Below are 26,105 nucleotides of genomic sequence, written 5' to 3'. Positions count from 1 at the left end.
TTCTGTGTAATGAATATATTGGTAGGTGAAAAGAATGACATTGATTGATGTCATAACTTGGGGAAATAGTTGAATGCAAATGAAGAAAATATGAATATAATGAGAAAAGTGAGAAAACGCATTTTTCTGCATTAATTTAGCCAAGATCATGTAGAAAGTGTTTTAAGAGTTATTTTGTCGGTGGATGTTGACAGCACATGTGTTCTGTGTATCTGTAAAGTAATTATTTACAGCCTACACAATCCACTGAGGATTTGAGGGACATAATTAATCTCTCACATTTTTCTGATAAAAGAATAAAGCGTGCATACCCTAAAATTGCCACAATATTTCCGCAATATTTCCGACAGAGCAGACCCTCCAATTATTGGATCTTAGAGTCAAAATTAACAGAAAAAAACAGAAATAAAAAGTATGGCAGACCATGTTTGGATTAAATGAAACAGAGCCTAAATGTATAAATAATCACTGAATAAACTAATAAAGTAGTTTTTAGTTCTTGACGGTATTATTACACTCCTTTTTTTAAAGAAAGGAGAATTGTTTAATTCTTTTTTACTTTATTAAAGCATCCCACTCATGCAGAATGCCTCAAGGCTCCATTCTTGACCTCTTATTTCTTTTCCTGTCCCTTCGGGGTCAGTTATAAGAAATAAGTGTTTAGCCTTCTTGTTTTTTAGGCAAAAGACAGTCAGACTTTTATGACACTAAAAATAAAAATAGAAAAAAAAAAACTTTTTAAAGGCATTGCAGAAGTCATGGATGTCACCAAGGTTCATGTTGTTTGGGCTCCTTGGTGTCTCTAACATCAGTGTTGACCTGGGACCTTAAAGTCAGTATCTCACACATGCTGCTACAGACCTGAGTGTAAGACTTGAGAATAATCTTCACTTTGATGCTGAGTTAAAATCTGTGGTCCAGTTCAGCTTTTTCAAACTGAGAGAGCTGACTAAAGAGTATAATCTATGCTTTAATTACAATTTGCCTAGATTACTGCACTGCACTCTGGTTTTAACAAAATTCCAGTGATTTGACTGCAGCTGGTCCAAAACGCTGCTGCTCTTCTTTTAACCGGTACCAGAAAATGAAAGCACATTTCTCCAGATTTAGCAGCAATTCATTGGCTACTAGTTCATATTCGAACAGCTTTTTGCTGACTTTAATAAGAAAATATTGTAGTTGCACAATCTGAATGATCATATTCACATCCAATTATCATTTACGTGTATCCCTTCAAGGTCACTCTTTTAGAAATTTATTTAACCAAAAGTCCTTACGGGAAAGGTATGATCTCCAAATTTTATAATTTGCTGAGGACATCCTCTTCTGTATCCTCTGTTTCTAAATTAAATGCTTGGAAAAAAGGATTTGCAGGATGAGATAACTATGACTCAATGGAGGGAAGCCTCTAAGATAGCCCAAACACAGATAGGAAATACACATTTAATAAAGCTACAATATGCTTATGAGAGTGTATATTACACTAGAAAAACAATAAATGTAACATGAACATTCCAGATATGTGTAATGAGTGAAGAGAAAGAACCTGGGAAGTTTTACAGGCCAAGAGGGTGATTGCTCTGTCGTGGAAGGAAATATGTAAACCAAGAATTACAAAGTGGCTAAAAGAGTTATCTACATGTTTACCATTGGAAAAAAAACATATACACTAAAGATAAACTGGACATATTTGAAAGGATTTGGGGGTTTGATTAATTATTTTAATAACAAGAATCTGTTGTAGGTATCTGGGACAACAAATGCCTTCCTGATGCAATTCTGCAACCTTATGCTATATTTTATAAATTTCACATAACGTCTGAGAACTCCCCAATAACCGCTTTGTAATGTACCTTGTTTTATGTTAGTTTGTACTTGTGCGTGTGTATATGTTCTAAAATTTCAATAAAGAAAATTTTTGAGAAAAAAAGTGTCCGTAATCAAGTTCGCTAAAATACCTTAGCTTTATCAAGTTTCAATAAGTCATGAGGCCAAACGATGCAGTGATTGTAGAAATTAGTTCTCTCATGATAAAGTTCACTAGTCTGAAGTGGATTATGTGAGCAGTTTTATCTTAAAGGATTTGACTGTGTCGCAATCGGAACACATGGTTTGGAGCAATTTGTGCCTTATGAGTGATGTTTTATTACTATATGGAGAATCTAGATAAGCTCCACTCGTGATGTAGGTTCTGAAGGATCTGAAGACAACACAGAGGTTGTTAATGGGGGTTGCCAAACTGTTGTCCCTCTGGGGCAGCGTGGAAGAACCACTGCTAGAGCTGCTGGGGCCGGGGCAGCAGAACTGACTGATAGCTGTTTTTAATCAGACAGTTCATAGTGGTAACACCGGCCGAACACCCAACATTGCCACTTTTATGAGGGATTTTTGCGTAGGGAGCATCAGTCTTCAAAGTTGCTGTCTGAAGTGGACTTTAAACATGCCTTAAACTAGTTCTTTTGCTGTCAAGTGTTACTGAATTAGCATTTTCCCATGACAACAGCAGCACTACTTCTATTTCTGCACATGGACCATCAAATGAAGTAATATGGACTAAGAATAACACAGTTGATCGGTGTGTTTTTAGTTGTAAATACAATAAAGCACAGTTAAGAGTCGCAGGAGTATTTTATTGTGCATATGAGGTAATGTTAAATGGGCGAAAGAAATTTAAGACCTATTAAAAAAAGTTAGACTTGAACATGATAATTCTATTTATTTAAGACTGTTTAAGGGCTTAAATGTATTTTTTTTTTATTTAAGACTTTAAAACCCTCTGAAACCCTGGTTATAACCACCAAAATGTAGAGTGGCTAGCTGCCCTATGACATACCTGACCTGCACATACAGAACTATTACCAGAACATATCAAAGTATGTCAGACAGTTTTACTGGGAATATAAACAGCATTAGTGCTTTCATCAGCCCCCCTCCCCAAAGTGTGTTATTGCAGAAATTAACCAAAACAAGTTTTATATTTAAACACAGTCTCATATTAGGCTAACCAGTGTTGCTGGATTTATTTCTAAACAAACCTAATGGGATACAGGGATCATATGTGGAAATTCAGAGCAGATTATATGCTGATTGGGTAATTCAAATTTGTCTGTATTCTGTGTTTTCTCTAAAAACTCAATACATTGGTACTACAGTGTGTACAGATTCAATAAACATAGTCCCCCATGTCACATAAAAAGTCATTATCTACATCGTCCACACAGCACATCTGGCACAGGCGAGCTGTAAAAGCACCACAAAACAAGAAAGCATGTCCAAAATAATTTTATCACGGAGCTGATGTGTCAGAGTTCATCGTGCCGCAGCGGCTCCTGGCTGGGCTGAATAAACACACCTTCCGTGGTGCGCCACCAGTTGTGCTGGTTGGGGGAGCTCATGCCGTGTACCTCGCGCTGGCCTCGAATGGGGTGGCCGTACTGCTCCCCTGTAACGCTGAGGAAGACCTCTGTGCCTGTGTGTTTGAAGCGCACAGCCTCATCACGCTCCCAGTAGACTCCCTCACACTGTACCGTCCACACATCCAGATCATCACCCTCTCCATTCTCTCCAAAGGCACTGACCTCCTGTAACAAGCAAGAAAAATTAAAGCAACTTCCTTAGGTTTTGTGTCAACTGTAATTACTAAAACTCATTGACCACTTCATTAGGTAAACCTGTTTAATTGCTTGGAGTTATTCCAGATTTTCCAGAGAGCAGCAGCTGTGTGGATGAAGTCAGAGGTCGGGGTGGGGGGCGGCAGAACGGGTAGAATAGTTTGCAATAAAACAGATGGGCTACAGAACAGGTAGAATAGTTTGCAATAAAACAGATGGGCTACAGCGTCACATGACCACCAAAGGGACCTCACATGTAAAGACATGGATTTACTACACAAACATGATGTACCCCTCACCCAGCGCTGTATGTTTAGAGTCCAGACAGAAAGCATGTAAAAGTGAGCCTCTTCTCTCTGCCTCCAACCGAATACCCTTAATTATAGCTTCTAGCTCCTGCTCCTTGATCTTTCATGGGGTCAACAGTAAGAACTCTATGGTGGGAAGGAAAGGAGCTTTGGCATGCTCTGCCCATTTCGGACAGCTTTTACCTGCAACATTACACAACAGAAACGCACATGAATGATTCTAGTCAAATCCTGGCCAATAGCTCTCTGAAAATGAACTACAAAGTGTGTGCTCTCTTCTCCCTGGCCATTGTTTTTTATTTCCGTAAGGCAGGCTGCGCTTATACCTTAAAGGATTGTGGGATTGCTTATAGCTCCTTAGCACCAGTAGTCAATCAATCAGTCAGCTTTATTTCTTTAGCACATTTTAAAAACTGCAGTGGTGGCCAAAGTGCAGTACCATTAAAACAAGAAAATGTAAAGAAAAAATAAAATATTCAAAACATACAGACATCAAAAGTGTGTTTGATCTAATGATCAGGTTCACAACAAGAGTAATTTAAAATGTTATTCACGACAAGATCACAGTGTATTAAAAGCCAAGAAATGAAAGTGCGATTTTAAAAGACATTTAAAAACAGGAAAAGAGGAGGCCTTTCTGATACTCAATGATAAGTTATTCCATAAATTAGGAGCAGCAACTGCGAATGCTCTGTCACCTCTGAGCTTCAGCCTAGTTTTAGGGACTTTCAGCAGCAGGGATGGGTTGAGACGTAAGGCTGAAGGAGTTAAGATACCATGTTTTTTTAGACTATATGGCACACTTAAAATCCTTAAATGTTCTCAAAAATAGACGGTGCGTCTTATAATCTGGTGCACCTTATATATGATTAAAGCTGTGCTTACTGATTTTATGTGCTCAAAAATCTGTTAAAATGTGGAAGTACAACTTTAGTTAGCCATGAAGCCGCTCCACTCATTCAGAGCATTACGGACCCCTGAGCTGTCTAAAAGACTGCCTGACTGTAATGTCGAAACTAGAAGTGCATTCATGCAAGGCAGGCCTCACCCGGAGTACGAGCTAGCAACAATAAACCTAGTGAGTTAATTAAATATGAAACTTCTGTTCATTTTGGCCTTATGTTAGAAACAGGGTAATGTAGTCCAGCTACTCTGTCCTCCCGACAGAGACAGCCTGTTGGTGTAGTACCAGAATGTGCCACTCTCTGACCTGGTTATTAGACAGGGGGGAGCTGAAGTGGTGTGTGTGAAGATTCCGGCTGGTCTTCATGTGTGTGATTCGGATGGCCTGACCACATTTGATGGCTGACCCACGCTGACATGGATGTGCTGGCTTCCCACGGATCTGCCAGTAACTGTTGGCATCATCAGCGCTCTCCACTCCGGTTACAGACTGCTGTCCACTACCTACACACACACACACACACACACACACACAATTTACAAAATTAATCTAAAGAGATTTATAGTTATTTATATATATATATATATATATATATATATATATATATATATATATATATATATATATATATATATATATATATATATATATATATATATATTTGGTTGATTGCAGAATTCCACACAGTGATGCTGCAACTCTGTATATCATTACATCATTGAAGATATTTTTGGGAATTTGTTTACTGTTACTTTCATCATTATTATTATTATTATTATTATTATTATTATGCAGAAATATTATTATGCGTATTGTGTCAGTTCCTGTTTTAACGGTGTGAGCAACGGTCTGTTGCTCCAGCAGACTCTCTCGCTTTTATCTTTAATCTCTTTGCTGTAGCATCTGTTTTTAACACATAAGCACTTTTAAAACATTCTCTGTCGCTGCACATCGGGCTTGGGAACTCCTCGTTCCCAAGCGCGATGTGCTTGGGAACGAGAAAAGCACATCGCACTTGGGAACGAGGAGTGAAGCTAATTGTGAAGCCATAGGAGTGAAGCCATTGTGAAGCTAAAGCTAGGCGCTAGCCTAGCTTTAGTCTTCCCCTATCTCCTGCTTCCCCTATCTCCTGCTCTCTGTGTCAGATGTTTAGTTATTCCTCTGCCTCCTTTAGTGATAATGGTACTTGTAATAAATGTAGTGTTTATGTAGCTTTGGAGGCGAGGGTGTCAGAATTGGAGACCCGGCTCCGTGCTATGGAAAAACTAGCTGATAGCCGCCCCTTTGCTAGCGTGGAGCCACATAGACATAGCTCTCAACTCTCACGCATTGACCGTGTGACACACGCATTTCACTGACTTCACACGCTCACACGCAACACATGACATTTCACACGCAAACATGGAATTTCTCACGCATAAAAATCACAAAGCCCCTCTGGGCTGCGGACGACAAAACTTCTGCTGAGCTGTTTCGGCTTCTTTCACAACTTGTGGCCATCAGTAATTCCTGCTGCAGTTTGTGTTAACAGAGCAGCAGGAAGAGTGATCAGAGTTATGAATAATTTTAGTCTTAACAGTGGTGAAAGTGAGCCGGTAAGGTCCTGTACCGCGTACACAGGAGGGGAGGGGGCGGGGGGAGCTGCTGCCAGATGACCAGTTAATTCAGAACCAGTCATGGCTGCACGCTGTATCATAAAACAGTTCTGCTAGCCAGATGCAGTTTAAAAAGCCACTTAGTCTGTTTATAAGTTTAGTTTTTATTAATTCTGCATTTTTAACTACATGCACCGTATTTCTGTGCCTCCGCGCTTGCTCCTCTCCCCCTCCTTTCCCTCGGAGCAGGTGCTTTTATCACCGTTCACCATTCAAAACGTGAATCACTGCGTTTAATGTCCTCACATCGGTAGCAACGTGTGCCAGTTAAAGTCAATAGGAGAGTTAGTAGCTGTATTTCATGCTATTTTATTTTTAACAACATAGAATCAGTGGCGCTTCGGTGGGCGTGCTGCCTCGCGCTTTAATTCAGGTGCGCACTTTTAAGGGTCATTTTAAAGAACTTGTAAGATCAGGGGCTTCATCTCAGACCTGTCAGTACCCCTGTTCCCTTTATAGGAGCCCTTTACAGTATTTAGTTATGCATTTTCCCCGCTGTTTATCCGTCGCACGCAGCGCACAGGGGTAAAATCCGCCCACCGCACCGCCCAGAGCGCACTGACGAGAGCAATAGAGAGTCGTCTGATCAGCGCGGCGACTGACTGAGAAACCTGTCGCTGTGAAAGGTGATGAGAATGTTATAAACTGTAACAGTCTAGAAGTGCATTGATCTGAAAAGAGGGAGACATCAGCAGCTGGATCGTGCGTAAAGACGCAGCGGGAACCTCTGTGTGCTTCAGTGTTGCTGCTGAGGGGAAGTTGTTGACCATAAAGGCTTGATGAAACTCAGCCTGTTGCATCAATCAGGTTATAGATTTACAATGATAAACAATCCATAGATGAATGTGTAACAGTGTAATAATTTGGTCAATAACTTAAAACTACTTAATTTTATTCAGTATTATTTGAACAATTGTGTATTTTTTTATGTCTTAATCCATTAACTGAACAATAAAGTATTAATACGTCTCTTTCTCTTTTTAACACAAGTAATACATGTCTACTTCATTGTCTGGTGGGATAAAAATGAGATGGAGTTGACTCCACCGGCTCTTCCAGGGTCCGGTTAGCCCCGCCCCCAAACAAGCCCCGCCCCCAAATTAGCATAATCTCACTCTTAACTTTTGATAAAACTTGAGAGGTCTGCACATAGAGTTACTTTATATAATGGTCCTCCAGAAGCACCCGTGTAGCCGGGTAACCAGGCCGGCTGGGTGACGGTTCGTAGGAAGCATAGCTCTAGATTTCAGCCCTCACCAGCCCTTAAATGTGGTCTATTAAATATAAGGTCTCTCCCTCCAAAGACTTTGTTAGTTAATGAATTCATTTCTGATAATCAGATTGATTACTTTTGTCTCACAGAAACATGGCTACAAGAAGACTACGTTAGTATAAATGAGTCAACTCCCTCCAGTTATTCAAATTTCCACATTCCCAGATTTGTGGGAAGAGGAGGACGAGTGGCAACCATGTTTCAGTCTGATTTATTAATTAGTCCCAGGCCAATTAATAACTACAGTTCTTTTGAACATTTAACCCTCAGTTTTCCTTATCCAAATTGCAAAGCAATAAAACCTCTTCTGTTTGTTGTTTTGTATCGTCCACCAGGCCCTTACTCTCAGTTTTTGGATCAGTTGTCAGACTTCTTATCTGATTTGGTGATAAACACTGACAAGGTTATTATAGTGGGTGATTTTAACATTCATGTTGACACAAAATGTGATAACCTTAGCGTAGCCTTTAAAACTATCCTAGATTCAATTGGTTTTGCTCAAAATGTGCATAAACCGACGCATTCTTGGCTCCATACTTTAGATCTTGTGCTGACATATGGCATTGCTTGTGAAGAATTAACAGTATTTCCTCACAACCCTGTCCTATCTGATAATTTTTTAATAACATTTGAGTTTAATCTAACTGAGTTCTCCACCCCCAAAAGAGGGTTCCATTATAGTAGATCTTTATCGGACAATGCTGCATCAAACTTTAGAGTCTGTCCCACTTTTAATATCGTCAGTATTGCAGAAATACCCTGCAGATAGCAGCAATGTTGTTTCTTCCCATTCACAAATAGATGTCTTTGTTAACGGTATGACTTTGTCATTGCGTTCTGCATTACACAATGTAGCTCCCTTGAAAAAGAAGGTGATTATTCACAGGAAGCTGGCTCCCTGGTTTAATTCAGAGCTGCGTTCCTTGAAGCACAATGTTAGGAAATTGGAGAGAAAATGGCGCTCTACACACCAATAGGAATCCTACCTAATCTGGAAGGACAGTCTATTGTTGTATAACAAAACCCTTCGCAGAGTTAGAGCAGCATATGTTTCATCATTAATTGAGGAGAATAAGAATAATCCTAGATTTCTCTTCAGTACAGTTGCCAAACTTACAGAGTCATAGCTCCATTGATCCATCCATTCCTTAGCTCTTAGGAGTAATGATTCTATTATATTCTTCATAAATAAAATTGATTCCATTAAAAATAAAATAATTGGCATCCTCCCAAACATGATTACCTCGTCCTCAGTAAGTGCGGCAGTGTTGGAGGAATCTTTAGAACCTGTGCAGTGTCTTAACTGTTTAGAAGCAGTAGAGCTTTCTGAGCTATCTAAAATTTTAGCTTCATCTAAACCTACCTGTATGTTAGACCCAATCCCAACCAAGTTGTTTAAGGAGGTATTCCCTTTGATCAGTGGTCCTATTTTAGACATGATTCATGAATCTATCCTTGGTAAATGGATATGTACCACAGGCTTTTAAAGTAGCTGTTATTAAACCTTTAATTAAGAAACCATCTCTTGATCAAGATGAGTTAGTAAATTACAGACCTATATCTAATCTTTATTTCTTATCTAAAATTCTTGAGAAAGTAGTTGCTAATCAACTTTGTGAACATTTACAAAGCAATGACCTACTTGAGGAGTTTCAGTCAGGCTTCAGAGATCATCATAGTACTAAAACAGCTCTGGTGAAGGTCACCAATGATATTCTCATGGCCTCAGATAACGGCCTTGTGTCTATACTCAGTGCTGCATTTGACACAGCTGATCACAATTTTCTCCTACAAAGACTTGAACATACTGTAGGGATTAAGGGGAAAGCATTAGGCTGGTTTAAATCTTATCTGTCGGACAGATTCCAGTTTGTTCATGTTAATAATAAATCTTCCTCAAACCCTAGGGTCACCTGTGAAGTACCACAGGGTTCAGTCCTTGGACCAATTCTCTTTACTATATATATGTTTCCGATTGGCAAAATTATCAGACAGCATGGGATTAATTTCCACTGTTATGCTGATGACACTCAGCTATATTTAACCATAAATCCTGATGAATCCAATCAGTTACTTCGACTGCAGTCATGTCTTGATGACGTCAAAAGCTGAATGACTTTAAATTTCCTGCACTTAAATTCTGACAAGACAGAAGTTGTAATCTTTGGACCACAGTCCTCAAAAAATAAACTTCTTAATCAATCACTTAATCTGGATGGCATTAACTTGGCCTCTGGTAATAAAGTTAAAAATCTTGGTGTCGTTTTCGACCAAGACATGTCATTTGAATCCCATATTAAACAGGTTTCCAGAATTTCCTTTTTTCACCTCAGGAATATTGCCAAAATTAGAAACATTCTGTCCAGGGGTGATGCTGAAAAACTAGTCCATGCATTTGTTACTTCAAGGCTGGACTATTGTAATTCTTTACTATCAGGAAGTCCACAAAATGCAGTTCAAAGTCTTCAGCTGATCCAAAATGCTGCAGCAAGAATTCTGATGAAAATCAACAAGAGGGATCATATTTCTCCTGTTTTAGCTTCCCTTCATTGGCTTCCTGTTAAATCAAGAATAGAATTTAAAATTCTTCTTCTAACGTATAAAGCCCTTAATAATCAAGCTCCATCATATATCAGAGCTCTGATTACCCCGTATGTTCCTAACAGAGCACTTCGCTCTCAGACTGTAGGTCTGCTGGTGGTTCCTAGAGTCTCTAAAAGTAGAATGGGAGGCAGATCCTTTAGCTATCAGGCTCCTGTCCTGTGGAACCAACTCCCAGTTTTGGTACGTGAGGCAGACACCCTGTCTACCTTTTAAGACTAATCATAAAATTTTCCTTTTTGACAAAGCTTATAGTTAGAGTGGCTCATGTTCCCCTGAGCTACCTCTATAGTTATGCTGCTATAGGCTTAGGCTACTGGAGAACATCAGGACCTATTTTTCTCACTCTACTGATTTCTACTGTTCTCCAGTCTACTGTTCTCCAGTTTTGCATTGCATTACATTGAAATGACTGTTGTCATTTCAGCTTTTAACATTTTGCTCTCTCTCTTTTTTCTTCATAGTAGGTACACCTGGTCTGACGTTCTGTTAACTGTGACATCATCCAGAGAAGACAGATCACCCGCTAGTACCACCTAATGTAGAACAGATTACTGGATCAATGTGTGCTTCTGTGATTTTTTGTCTGTCTTGTTGTGCCTCTGCTCTTTCTTCTGTAACCCCCAGTCGGTCAAGGCAGGTGACCGTTCATACTGAGCCCGGTCTGCTGGAGGTTTTTCCTTCCCACTAATGGTTTTTTTTTTCTTTCCACTGTTGCTTCATGCTTGCTCAGTATGAGGGATTGCTGCAAAGCCATGGACAATGCAGACGACTCTCCCTGTAGCTCTACGCTTCTCCAGGAGTGAATACTGCTTGTCGGGACTTTGAAGCAATCAACTGGTTCCCCTATATAGGAAAGTCCAATCTGTATAATATGATTGATTTTGACTTTGTAAAGTGCCTGGAGATGACATGTTTCATGAATTGGCGCTATATAAATAAAATTGAATTGAATTGAATATGTTTGTGTGCAAACACACGCTGTGTATGTAATGTATAGCTATAAGGTAACATACCCATTAAGCCCACCAAAATCTAAGTTTACATATTTTTCATAGACACTAAGATGGTAGATAAAAATGATCATTTGTTAAAATGATGGATTAATCGCTCATTTGAAAGTGTATTCATTTACCTATCCATATTTTAAAGAACAAATTAAAGAAATGTTATGAATAAAGTCAAAAGTCTGACATGGGCTTAAATGGTACTACGGTACCATTTAAGCCCATATGTGTTCCAAATAAGCCCACAACCACATTTGTTTACACAAATATAAACATTTATTACTTTTTCAGGCAGTAAACACATATTTATTCAATAACATGTTATACATCTTATACACAATTTAATTTTTTAACTTGCATTTAATGTTTGGCTCGTAACAATGGACCACCACAAACATGACTAAGTAGGCCTAAAACTAAATTTCATCGGTTTCAGTATTTAACATTTCACTTAACATTTCATTTAATATTAACAAAATAAAAAATGTATTTATTTTAAAGTAGAAAATGGCATAACACCAACAATATCTTTGACTTCCGAATAGTAAGCGCTGGATGATCCCTCATGAAACGCTTGAACCACTTCCTTCCTGGCCTTCCATCAGTGCTTTCACAGCCAATACTCCGAATGTAATCCCCCACAAGATCCAATAGATCTGTGCGGGTGAAGCCCCAACACCATTCACTCCGGACCTGCAAGGATAAGAAGAGATGGATATTAGTCTTAGCCATCTTTAGATCATATTACAACATTCATTCTGTTCTTCATTTGCCTATTTAAATTAGCCTAACATCTTGTTTACAGCCTACCTGAAGACACTCCGAAATATCCTTCTCTACTCCTGAACTGAGGAAGGTTGTGCGTCCCTGATGAGCCTCAAGACTAACTTTCTCCTTTAATCTTTCTCTCAAAGACTTCCTGTCCACTCCACACTGTCTTGCTAAGAGAGACAAGTTCTTAATTGTGCCCTCATGGTAAAGGCGACATGCCTCGATGATTTTAGGACAGTTGCTGTAATTTTTCCTTTTTATTTTTCTCACTGTAAAGAAATTATTATGCAAAATTAACGTACATAACAATTCTTCTGGGCAGTGTGTGATCTGTGATGTGCTTGTGTTAATGAAGCTAGTAAGTGTCATGGTTGAGTTTTGGTTTGGCTTTGTTTTTCTGTTATTTTCATTTTTTCATCTCTTTTGGGTTAGGTTTGACTTCATTTATTGTTAGTTTTCAGTCATCAGTTATTTTCTGTCAATTTTCACTTCACCTCCTCAGCAGTCAGTCACACCTGATAATCATTTACCAGTTAATTAGTCAGACCCTTGTTTCACCTGTTAGTGCTCTATTTAAACCTCCCTCTGTCTTCAGTTCAGCACTGGGCCGTCATCATTCCACACCTCTCCATGCCAGTCCCCGTTTTGCCTTGGAAGCTTTGTTTTGCTCCTGTTAAGGTTAGTCCTGCCAGTCACTCTAAAGACTGTTTGTTCCTGGAGAGGTTCTGCTCTGTGTCCTGGTGTCTCCAGAGAACTGCTAACTGGACTAGCCATCCTGGAAAGGCTCTGCTCTGTGCCCTGGTGTCTCTCAAGTTCTGCTAACCTGACTAGCCGCCCTGGTGAAGCTAAGCTCTGTGCCCTGGTGTCTCCAACGAACTGCTAACCTGAGTGCTATGAGGCTTGCTAGCCGAGCAGCACCTAGCAAGTGTGGACTCTCTGTCTCCGGGCCGTCAGCTTCTGCCATCACATTCATCCCTGACCTTCTGCAGTCCTGAACCTCCGGTCTTCATCACTCACCACCCAGCATACTTCCTTCAATAAAAACTCAAACTTTTAGTCCCGTGTGTGCGTCCTGAGTTCATCGGTAAACAAAACCCTGACAAAGTATGTGCAATTTCAACAATACTTTTACTCAGTTAAACATTTACTGCAGTGCATTATGCATAAGAACTGGTTACAGTGATTATACAATGTTGAAAAACATTTATTCACATTTTTTGGAACTTAAAAACACTGTCCTGCATGACAAAATACATCAAACAGATAAAAATTAAGAAATGATTTGAATTTTTCCACACCTGAAGCTTAATCTGCTAATTAAAACACAGCGCCCCTCGTGGACAATATAGGAACTGCATATTTTCAATTAAACGAAGTACATGTTTTTTTCAATAATTGTTTTATCATTCTCTTCCTTTTATCTTGTCCACTTGTGAAAGTCAAATCTGATGAGCTCTTTGTGGCATCTTATTGCCACATTGCCAGAGAGGACACTGGGGGGGGGGGGGGGGGGAATATTTTTTTATTTTTTTTTTATAACGATAATGCATTTAGCCACAGGGCTAGGCTAAATTGTTCGGCGGGCCGTATGTTTAACACCCCTGTTCTACACTGACTACCAGGGAAATAAAGCTAATATGCTCTTACCAAAATGCAAGAAATGTATACAGAAATGCCTGTAGCCTAAATATGCTTTAAAAACTTGCCATCATAGTTATTTTGCCAAACTTTCTGAATTGACAAGGAATTCTTATTCAAAGTTAGCTTACGCTAGCTGTTTTTTGGGTCACTGTACCATTTAAGCCCACCTTGGAAAAAAGGCATTTTTTTAAAATATTTCACCCATCCAAACCCTTATTTGTGTTTTAATTTGAAGATTTCTGTAAAATGAATCAGAAAACATTTAGTGTGTATACTCAAAATGTTTAATCCTTAAGAAGTGTATCTATCAGTAGATCTACATATATTGACTAATGATTAGCTCGCTACGCTAACTAGCATAACTCATCTTTCCACATAAAACCAAATAGTAAAATATGACAAAGAATTACCTGTTTACACACAAAAAACAAATCAATAATCTCCCAATTTACATAATATGAATGTACTTACCAAGTCAGTGGCTGAAAAGAGGCTCTTTCTGAGGGGTCCGAAAACACCAATGTTTTGAAGCGACTTTATCTGAGCCTCATTCAGACTGCACGGATGTAGGCGGGCCTTATTTAATATTGACAAATGTGATTGGTGCCAAATAAAAACTGACATATAATTAAAAAATTGTGTGATTGGACAAAATAATGAATAGCATCAGACAGGGCCCCTCTTTTTTTAAAAAAAAAGAGGGGCCCTATATATATATATATATATATATATATATATATATATATATATATATATATATATATATATATCATAGCTCTCAACTCTCACGCATTGACCGTGTGACACACGCATTTCACTAACTTCACACGCTCACACGCAACACATGGCATTTCACACGCAAACATGGCATTTCTCACACATAAAAACCACAAAGCCCATCTGGGCTGCGGACGACAAAACTCCGCCTTCTGCTGAGCTGTTTCGGCTTCTTTCACAGCTTGTGGCCATCAGTAATTCCTGCTGCAGTTGGTGTTAACAGAGCAGCAGGAAGAGTGATCAGAGTTATGAATAATTTTAGTCTTAACAGTGGTGAAAGTAAGCCGGTAAGGTCCTGTACCGCGTACACAGGAGGGGAGGGGGCGGGAGGAGAACTGCTGCCAGATGACCGGTCCATTCAGAACCAGTCATGGCTGTACGCAGGATCATAAAACAGTTCTGCTAACCAGATGCAGTTTAAAACGCCACTTGGTCTGTTTATAAGTTTCGTTTTTATTAATTCTGCATTTTTTAACTACATGCACCGTATTTCTGTGCCTCCGCGCTTGCTCCTCTCCCCCCTCCTTTCCCTCGGAGCAGGTGCTTTCTGGGCGTCAGTGCGCCCAGAAAGCACTGACGAGAGCAATAGAGATTTGTCTGATCAGCGCGGCGACTGACTGAGAAACCTGTCGCTGTGAAAGGTGATGAGAATGTTATAAACTGTAACAGTCTAGAAGTGCATTGAGCTGAAAAGAGGGAGACTTCAGCAGCTGGATTGTGCGTAATGACGCAGCGTGAACCTCTGTGAGCTTCAGTGTTGCTGCTGAGGGATCATAAAGGCTTGATAAAATTCAGCCTGATTCACCAATCAGGTTATAGATTTATAATGATAAACAACCCATAGATGAATGTGTAACAGTATAATAATTCGGTCAATAATTAAAATCTACTTAATTTTATTCAGTATTATTTGAACAATTGTGTATTATTTATGTTTTAATCCATTAACTGAACAATAAAGTATTAATATGTCTCTTTCTCTTTTTAACACAAGTAATACATGTCTACTTGACTTCATTGTCTGGTGGGATAAAAATGAAATGGAGTTGACTCCACCGGCTCTTCCAGGGTCCAGTTAGCCCCGCCCCCAAATTAGCATAATCTCACTCCTAACTTTTGATAAAAATTGAGAGGTCTGATATATATATATATATATATATATATATATATATATATATATATATATATATATATATATATATATATACATGCATACATACATACATACATACATATATATACACATACATACATATATACATACATACATACATATATATATATACACAAATCTCGTCAGCGCCTATAGGCGAGAGCGGTCGGTGCGGTGTCTGCTCTTTTTATATGTCTATGGTACCAACGGCCAATCAGCAAGCCAGTGAATAAACAGAGACTAGTGGTTACGATCCATCCATCCAATCATTCAAAATAAGGTGTCTAAAACGAAATCCTACTGATTAAAAAATACTTTAGTGACGACTAAAATTGACCGAATGAACCGTTTCTTTAGAAAAAGAACAGAAAAATTAGCATTAACATCCTGCCACAGCCACACACAGGCAAAGCATTTTAATGAAATGTCTCTGGGCCTTGAACGGATGTTTAGGGTGCCGCACGTTTAACTTCGCCTTGCACGCACATGCCACCATCACGGAGAACTCAAACGTTTTCACACAATGAAGCCAGCCTTTATGTTAAATATCACCATCGCAGCTTTCCACGACACGCCTTTTTAGAGTCGGGTCCGCGGTTACCTGAGCCGTATTTGACATCGTGTGAATGCAGGCGGACGTTGTGTCGGGTGTTGAGCAGTTTGACCAGCGAACCGCAGGTCACATAATCCAGCTCCGACTCTCTCCCCTCACAGCCGGACAACAGTAGTAGAAACAGTGGAAGCAGCAGCCACTGGAGTAACCCGGGGAATAAACACAGTCTCTCCATATTCTCAGATCCCTCTCACACCGGCTCAGACCCTCAGCTTCTACTCCTGCTATCGCTGCCTCGGTCCACAACCAATCGACGCCTGACAAGTCCAGAACACGGAAATGAATATCAGCAAGTGATTGGTCTGTGCTCCTTCACGTTTTGTCATATGCATGTCTTTTTTAAAAAAAAAAAAACTTTATTGATCACAAACTAGTTACATGCTCAAGTAGGAATCTCCACTTCACAAGATTATACCAATCCCCAAGACCAATCCCCAAGATTATACATATGACATATGTAGGATTTAAAATAAATAATTAACAGACATATCCATTTAAGCAATGAGACATTCCTTGCATCATGTTAACTTCAGTCAAAGCAAAGAAACTGTGACATGTCATTACAAAGTTTTTGTATATGTCCATATTTGTCGGCTGACAAAGATAAAGATACAAAGAAGATTTTGAGTTCGTTTTTAAAACATATAATTGAAGGTTTTTGTTTTTTCCATATACATGTATATGATATCTTCCCATACTCATGACAATATTGACCACGTTAGATATATCCTTCACAATGTCGTTTTTGCATGTCAATATTTGTTTCATATCAAAAGGTGTTATATTCTCTATTTTTGTACTTAACCAAATGTGCAGGTTCTGCCAAAAATGACATGTGGCACTACACAAAAAGAAGAGGTGTTCAATAGTTTCAGGTTCTTTTTGGCAAAAAACACAGTCATCAACTTCAAATCCAAATCTCTTCTTAAGATTTTCTGCTGTTGGGTAATAACTATTTAAATTGTACTTCTTTTACTTTTGGTGAAATGGGCCATTTTAAATATGTGAAATATTTTCCTTTCTTACCTGATTTATTAATTATTCAAATTTCTGTCCGTCCAGTAAAATTATGAAAGGTTCTACATTTAAAGGCTGTCCCGATAAAATGGTCGTTACATTTTTTATCTCCAATAAGCAATTGATCATTTTTTAATTCTGGCAACACAGCTTGCATATTTGATTGAGAGAGTGTGCACCGTATCAAGTGCTGCAGAGCAGCAGGCACTGCTCTGCATACTTTGTTAAATTCTATATATGAACAGAGGATACCAAATATTTCTTTAAAAGCGTCAAAATGTAAGAAATTTCCATGCTCGTCCATTAGATCTGTAACAATTAACACTCTTTTATAAAACCAAACTTGTTTAAATATGGTTTTCCTGTTTATCATAATAGTTCTGTTATTTCACAGTGTGGAGTGATGCGGGGTAAAATTATGCGAAAAAATCATTTTCCAAAAATGTAGAATCTGTTTATGAAATTCAGATAATTTGACAGGAAGCTTCCTAATTTCAAAATCACATTTCAGTACGAAATCCAATCCTCCCACTTTTTAAAAAATATTTTTTGGGATATGAAACCAGATGGATTCTGTCTGTGACATAAAAGCTTTTATCCAATTGATTTTAAAAACTCCTACCATTGATATCATATATTGAGCTACATGAATAAACCGATTTTGATATCCCCTCAGATTTCGATAACAAATTACGACCAAAAATGGATAGATCTCTCATTTGCCAGAGATTCAATTGTTTTTTTATTTTTTCATTCACATTTTCTTCCTCCCTTATTTTTGTCTCTTTTATTAACTTTATTCCTAGATATTTGACTTCCGATTTAACAGGAATGGACATTATTTGTGTATCTGTACATGGATATAGTGGCAGTATTTCGCTTTTCTGTAAATTTATATTTAATCCAGATGCTTTTGAAAAGACAGAGATAATGTTCAAAGCTTTGCAAACTACTGTTTTATCCTTTAAAAAGACAACTGTATCATCTGCAAATTGACTAATGCAAAATTCATAACCAAAAATGTTAATACCTTTGAATTCCGAGTTATTTACAACCAAATAAGCCAACATCTATGTGCGTAAAATGAAAAGTTTTGGTGATATTGGACAACCTTATCTGATCCCACGGGAAATATCTATTCTAGGGGTCATTCCTGGGTTTAGAGAAACATAACTGATTATGTCTTTATACAACATATCACTTTACAGAACTTTTCCCCAAATTCAAATTTTTTTAGTGTCTGAGTCAGAAAAGGGTGTTCTATGGAATCGAAAGCCTTGAAAAAGTCAATGAAAAGAATGAGACTTTCAGAATTTATGAGCGACTAATAATCTGTCAAATCTAATATTAACCTCACATTAGTATGGATATGTCTGCCTTTTATAAAGGCTGATTGAACCTCAACTAGTTTTGCCAGTACATTTTTGAGTCGATTTGCATATGCAAGAGCTACTAATTTGTAGTCATTGCACAGAAGAGTCATGGGTCTCCAGTTATTTAGGTTCAGTAAGTCCTTATTAGGTTTAGGTAATAAAGTTATAAGCCCAGTTTTCATTGAGGGGGGGTAAGCATCCTTTATCTATACATTCCAAAAAAGCTTTATATAGCAGATCTTTAATGTCATTCCAAAAGTGTTTATAAAATTCTGATGTTATGCCGTCTATTCCTGGTGACTTCCCATTTTTCATCTGCTTTAGTGTGGTTTCCATTTCTGATATAGTTAGGTCTTTATCTAATACTTTTCTTCTTCATTTAGCATTTTTATGTCGTCTTTGATTGTTTCAAACATTATGTCGCAGTCTTCTTTTTGGAAATTGGATTTATACAGGTTGTTATAAAAGTCCTGTCAGGGTTTGTTTACCGATGAACTCAGGACGCACACACGGGACTAAAAGTTTGAGTCTTTATTGAAGGAAGTATGCCGGGTGGTGAGTGATGAAGACCGGAGGTTCAGGACTGCAGAAGGTCAGGGATGAATGTGATGGCAGGAGCTGACGGCCCGGAGTGGGAGAGAGTCACGACTATCCAGGCAGCAGGGAAAGCTTAGTACTGCTCGGCTAGCAGGCCCCGTAGCCACAACAGGTTAGCAGTTCGTTGGAGACACCAGGGCACAGAGCTGAGCTTCTCCAGGGCGGCTAGTCAGGTTAGCATAACTTGAGAGACACCAGGGCACAGAGCTGAGCTTCTCCAGGGTGGCTAGTCAGGTTAGCAGAACTTAGGAGACACCGGAGCACAGAGCAGAGCCTTTCCAGGATGGCTAGTCCAGTTAGCAGTTCTCTGGAGACACCAGGACACAGAGCAGAACTTCTCCAGGGACAAACAGCAAAGTAAGAGTCTATAGAAAACTGACAGGACTGACCTTAAGCAAGAAAAACAAATCTTCCAAGGCAAAAACAGGGACTGGCATGGAGAGGTGTGGAATGATGACGGCCCAGTGCTGAACTGAAGGCAGAGGGAGGTTTAAATAGAGCACTTCACAGGTGGAACAAGGGTCTGGCTAATTGACTGGTAAATGATTATCAGGTGTGACTGACTGCTGAGGAGGTGAAGTGAAAATTGACAGAAAATAACTGATGACTGAAAACTAACAATAAATAAAGTCAAACCTAACCCAAAAGAGATGAAAAAATGAAAATAACAGAAAAACAAAGCCAAACCAAAACTCAACCATAACAAGTCCCTTATTTCAATGTTTATCTGTTTTTGGTCGTCAATAATGGTATTATTTTTCTTCAATTTATTTATTCTCTTTTTGCTCTGCCTCTGTTTTTCTCATCTATAGAAGTATGATGTATTTTTTTCTCCAAGTTCTAACCATCTTGCTCTTGATCTTATAAACGCTCCATTAGCTTTTTCCTTATACATGTCATCTAGTTTAACTTGAAGAGCATCCAATTCAGCCTTTTCCTCTGTTGTTGTGTCAGTTTTTCCACTTATCTCATTTATTTAAAAAAAAATGTCTTTTTGTTTCTGTTTTCTTGCTTGTGAAATTTTTTCCCCTGTACCAATCGCTAACTGTTTCAGTTCAAATTTGAACCAATCCCATTTGTTCATATGCGACATGTCAAGTCTATTTATGTTCTGAAAGAGAATTTTAACTTGTCTACAGAATTTGTCATTAAGTAGTAAACTATTATTGAATTTCCAGGTATTTTCTGATGATTTGGGTTGTTGAATTATTTTTAATGATAGTTCAATCATGCAGTGGTCTGTTAGGGGGAAATTTCACATTTTAAAACATCTTTAGCTATTATCTGAGAAATTAACCAATAATCTAATCTTGAACGCAGATTGTTATCTGCAGAGTTAGTCCAAGTGTATTTTACAGATGTGGGGTTTGAAATTCTCCAATAATCCACTGTATGTGTTGATGTACATAGATTAGTTAAAATATCATCATATTCAGGTTGCTGACCTCTATGAGGTTTACGATCAAGCCATGAATCAGGAGCTATGTTAAAATCACCACCCATTACAACTTTCTCTGTCATAAAAGTAACTTTCCAGTCATTTATGAGCAAACTAAGATTTGCCATCATGACCCTGTTAATTGTTTTGTTGTTGTAGCCAGCCATACACACAAAGTAGAATATATTTTTGATCATGCATCTCTATTACCATAATAAGCCAATGTCCATCTGTGTCACTTTTGTGTCCAATTATCTTTCCTGGAAATTTATTGAAAAGCACCATCACTGCAGAGTGAGACGTTCCATGAGAGAAAAGTATTTCATCTCCCCATTGCTGTTTCCAAAATTTTTCATCTGTTGTTTCTGAGTCTGTCTCTTGTAGAAAAAAACAATTTGCCTGTTGTTCCTTACAAAATAAAAAGAAAGCCTTGCGTTTAACAACATTTTTCAAACCTCTAACATTTATAGAAACAAAAGATAAAGACATAACTATGAAAAACTCCTGAATACGCCTTTTTTGGCTTTACGAGACGCAGGAATGTTCATAAAGTCCTAAATTGGTAATATTTATTAAACCAACCCAAACAACATTTTTTTTAAATCCACTGTTTTAAACAATTTAACTTTAAGTATATCCCCTTTGAAGGCAATAAAAAAAAAAAAAAAAAAAAAAAAAACGGGCTAGGTCAGCCTTCGACCTTTCTTCTCCCTTATTTCTTAACTAACATTTTTTACAGAATCTTACATTTACTTTGAAAATAAGTATTTTCTTCTGAAATAATATCTTTACTGAAAACCAATATTCGACACCTTTTAAAGCATATTCAAAAGCATTTTTCCTTACATGTTACCTGAGACAAAGGCACTTGCTTTTCTTTTTCTTCTTTTTTTCGTCCATTTATCAAGGCTCGACTCGTTTGCCATCAATGATAGCATATCCTTCCTTCAGAAAAGCCTTTCTCCCGTCCCGTCTGGCCTCTTCTACTTTCGGCCACAGCTTGGCTCTGGCCTCTCGATCCTCTTTAGAGAAGTCTTCCCTGAAGTGGATGTTTAGTTCTTTGCAGACTCTTGCATCTATAGATTTTTTCCATATGTCATTTCTGGCCGTTCGGGTTGCAAACTGAATGATGATAGGCCTTGGCATTTTGTTGTACGCTGCTTCGTTCTTCTTGCCCAGCCGATGCACGGTGTCGACCAGTTCCCGTATTTTGTCCACTGCCACTGGAATCACCCTGGTCAGGATCCCGACTACAGCCTCTTTTACATCCTCGTTGTCTTTCTCCGGTAAGCCCAGTAGCCTCAGGTCCCATCTCCTCTTGTATCTGGCATTTTCTTTACACATTTCCATCACAGTGCTGTTTTCTTTCTTCAGAGCGGTTATTTGGTTTTGTAGTCTTCCAATTTCCTCCTTATTTTCTTTTACAGCTTGTGCGTTAGCCTCTATGCGGAGTTCAAAACTCTTGAGACGTTTGTCCTGAGTGTCAAATCTTTGCAGGACTGTTTGAATAACTTCGTATATGCTCTCGTTGCTAATGTTAGCTTCTTCGTCACTTATTTTTGTTTTTTCCTTTTTAAGTCTTTTGGGTTCAGGGCTAGGGAGCGGTGTGTGTTCATTCAAAGGAGTTACCGTGTTCTCTTCCATGTCTTCCAACACTGGAAAGTCTTCTTCCTCACACGCCTCTTTAAGTGCTCCCAAGTTATAATCATGGTCCTGGATAATAGCTTGCCTTTTTGCTTTTTCCATGCCCCCAGTAAATGCTTTCTTTTCTTCTTCTTTTATCTGCAGCTGGAGTCTTGAAAGCTTGCTTGTAGTTTGGTTAAGTTCTCAAAGATTCTTTGGGTTAGTTGTACTTTCTAGAATGACAGTTTTTAGGACAAAAATTACTTTTTCTTTCAGATCCTGCTAAAAGTGCATTCCGCCATCTTGATTCCCTCTGCATTCAGACAATACAGTTAAACGTTATGCAATGATAACTTCCCGGACTGGAGGATGCTGGAGCATATCCGATGATGACGTCAAGCAATACAATGGAGAGAATGTAAAACGTATTAATTTCTTTCAGAAAAGTCTTCAATATTTTATTTACAATACAGTTTAGCATTTTTAATGATTTAAGTATAGAAATAAGTATTTTCAGTACCGTAATTACATTATTTTTTTGGCGACCCGGAAGTTATTCTGTTTGCGCTTGCGCAAATGAGCTGATGGTACGGATCGTGCTACCGATCCGTACCGGTAGCACGATCCGTCACTACCCGATCCGTACCATCAGCTCATTTGCGCGTGCGCAAACAGAATAACTTCCGGTGGGAAATATTTTCGTTTTTCTTACTTTTTTATTCTTTTGTATTTTTTCGAGGCAGGGGTTTCTTTTTGTATATCTTTGTATTTGCGGCAATAATGCATATTCTAAAAAATAAACAACAGAAATACATAAAAAAATACATTGTTTTTTGGGGTTTATTTAATAGCAAAAATGTTTCCCAGTTGTGGTTAGGGAAATAAAAATATACAAACCATTTCTTAAAGTACATAAACCCCCAGCTATAAACACATATAGGAGTACAGAAACGTATTTTATTTTGAATTTTTTTGAAGTTTGAAGTTTTTTTAATAATTTATTTGATTTGCATATGTATTTATTTTGTGCTTAATAAATGTAATTTAAATAAGGTGTGTCTGTGTTCTTTGTTCTATTCCCTGTTTGTTTTTGTAAAAAAAAATAAAAAAGGCGGCTACTATAATCACGAGGTCTTCTCTAGTTTATGATGTGTACACCGGAGGGCACTAATTTCTTAATCTATAATTTTAACTTTCTAATAAAATAAATGTTTAGAACAAGATTATTTGTATAACGAAATTCACCGTATAATTAAGGATTAAATATTTTTTCCAGTCCTGTTTGAACAAGCAATAAAACTAACAGAGTGCATTCAGACAATACAGTTAAACGTTATGCAATGATAATTTCCCGAACTGGAGGATGCTGGAGTATATCCGATGATGACGTCAAGCAATACAATGGAGAGAATGTAAAACGTATCAATTTCTTTCAGAAAAGTCTTCAATATTTTATTTACGATATAGTTTAGCATTCTTTAATGATTTAAGTATATAAATAAGTATTTTCAGTACTGTAATTACATTATTTTTTTGGCGACCCAGAAGTTATTCTGTTTGCGCTTGTGCAAATGAGCTGATGGTACGGATCGTGCTACCCATAGACATCATATACGTATGTATAGGCTATATACACAGACACCGATCTACAGACAACAGCACTGATCTACATAGGAGCAAAACTACACTGCAAAAATGGATCTTAAAATAAGTAAAATGTTCTTAAAGTTAGTGTGTTTGTCCTTGATTTGAGCAGGTGAATAAGATCATTTGCCAATGGAATGAGTATTTTGACCCCTAAAATAAGATAATTAGACGTCCTGCACTTGAAATAAGATGATGGAGATGAGTTGTTCCTATTATAAGTGCATAAATCTTATTCCATTGGCAAATCATCTTATTTACCTGCTCAAATCAAGGACAAATACATTCATTTTAAGAACATTTTACTTATTTTAAGTTCCATTTTTGCAGTGTATATACAGACAAGTGAGAGCAGAGGTGCCCATAACAGCATTAAAAAAAATTATATATTACAAACCGCAATCTGGGGGTTAGGGTTACATTCTGGGGGTTAGGGTACATTTTCCTGACTTGGGGCTTGGGCGTCATGACCTATTACTTTGCGTGGCAGTTATGTTGACTGCCTCCACCGCCGCTACTCAAACTACTGCCTATGACTACCGCGTACTGTACTCCCTCTCTCAGCCGTGTTTTAATTTGATTAATTTCACCTTAACTTGATTTCAACCATGGTAAACCGTTGCTGTATTGTGGGCTGTAACAGCGCAACACATGATTGATGATTCTTTCCTTCAACCGCGACACCACATACATGCACATAAATACTAAAACGGCAGCGGGAAAAGGCTCAAATACGTGAGAAACCCGGAGGGTTTAGGGAGGGTTGGCAGTTAACGTTACACCTTTGAAACACATAGCAGCTAGTTAAAAGTACATTACATGCGTGAGTGGTTGTTAGCACTAACGGTTAGCAGGTGCCAGAGCCCGTCTGAGCACAGCTTACCTTTGTACGAATTACTGTGTTCCCACTGTTTGCTGGCTTTATGATCTGCAGCTCCTGAGCCCATCCATTCGTGAACTGTTCTGAAGTATAGGCGCTCACACCACAAACAAGGTAGCCGAAGACGTCTGATATACAAAACAGCGGCAGCAAGTTGTCGTCGGCGCTCCACTCATTGTTTGGAACTTCATATGGATCCAAATTATTAATAATGCTGATTTTGTCAACATACCAGTCCCTGGCTTCTCTATTTAATGTGTCCCGGTAAATTCCAGATCCTTTTCGGGATTTTAACATCTTTTTTTCTATCTATTCTTTCTCAACTCTACTTCTACGTCTCTTCGTTCAACAACATTATGTCAGAGGTATTTTGACGTTCGCGTTGCCATCAACATGGCCGCCACGTCCCACAATGCAACGCGGATCCCAAGCCCTATTCTGACTGCCGCTTGGTCTGACCTAAGATGGCCGCTCTGTCGGCACACCTTCTCTCTTTTTTTTATTATTTTTTTTTTATTAAGCAATTAACATTGACATAAAAAAGACTCTCATAGAGGATGGCAAAATGTACATAAACAAATGAAGATTAATTACAATACAAAAGTGCAAATACAAAACAACAGGGGATTTATGTCAAGACAACTATCGAAATCAAAAAGAGGAGACATTGAAATATAAACAACAAAAACGGTAGGTGCAATTAGAATAGCAGAAGTTGGGAGAGGTCAAAACTCAATTTTTTGGCATGTCTGTCTTTTTTTTATCTTCTTAAGAGATGAAAAAAAGGTTTTAAAGTCATTGATAAACCAATGAAAGGAGGGTTTAGCATTTCTCCATTTAGCACAATGGATATAATATTTACCCAACAGCAGGATGATGTTAATAGTGTCAGAAACAGGCAAAGGAAGATGGTCCATATAAAAAAAGACATATAATGTAAATGGGGGCACATCATTAATTTTCAAAGAAAGCCAATCTCTCATCTCATTGGCAAAGGACCGCGGGTCCTTTGCCAAATGTCAAAAATGTCAAAATGATTCGAACCCGGGTTGACCGCGTCGAGGACTAAGGCCTCTGTATATGGGTTGCGCTACCCGCTGCACCACAGGCGTGCCCATTTAACAAATTTTGAGAAGGCTTTATCAAGCGTTTCTGGACTAACAGCAATTTCTGTTAATCATGAAATTTTCTGGCTTTGAAAAAACTACTAATTAATTTA

At 38.2% G+C, this 26,105-nt stretch overlaps 1 protein-coding gene across 1 annotated transcript; it reads right to left on the bottom strand.

The window, feature by feature from the left end:
* Positions 1–2,609: 2,609 nt before the first annotated feature.
* Positions 2,610–16,578, bottom strand: sdf2l1 (stromal cell-derived factor 2-like 1). Its single transcript, XM_036130977.1, has 3 exons — positions 16,303–16,578; positions 5,130–5,326; positions 2,610–3,581 (listed from the first exon to the last, which is right to left on the bottom strand). The coding sequence occupies exons 1-3, from the start codon at positions 16,487–16,489 to the stop codon at positions 3,303–3,305; spliced, it is 663 nt and encodes a 220-aa protein (XP_035986870.1). The 5' UTR covers positions 16,490–16,578; the 3' UTR covers positions 2,610–3,302.
* Positions 16,579–26,105: the final 9,527 nt, after the last annotated feature.

This window comes from Fundulus heteroclitus, unplaced genomic scaffold, assembly GCF_011125445.2.
Source record: "Fundulus heteroclitus isolate FHET01 unplaced genomic scaffold, MU-UCD_Fhet_4.1 scaffold_40, whole genome shotgun sequence".
Taxonomy (NCBI): domain Eukaryota; kingdom Metazoa; phylum Chordata; class Actinopteri; order Cyprinodontiformes; family Fundulidae; genus Fundulus; species Fundulus heteroclitus.
Note: the sequence above shows the minus strand (reverse complement) of the source record. Positions and strands in the feature narration are given on the sequence as shown.

Bases quoted from the DNA above. Each gene is read 5' to 3' on its own strand.
- sdf2l1 (XM_036130977.1), bottom strand. From the start codon at position 16,489: ATGGAGAGACTGTGTTTATTCCCCGGGTTACTCCAGTGGCTGCTGCTT. The intron at 5,327-16,302 runs GTAACCGCGGAC...GTGTGTGTGTAG, and splicing joins CGATGTCAAATACGGCTCAG to GTAGTGGACAGCAGTCTGTA. The intron at 3,582-5,129 runs GTCAGAGAGTGG...TGCTTGTTACAG, and splicing joins CCCCCCTGTCTAATAACCAG to GAGGTCAGTGCCTTTGGAGA.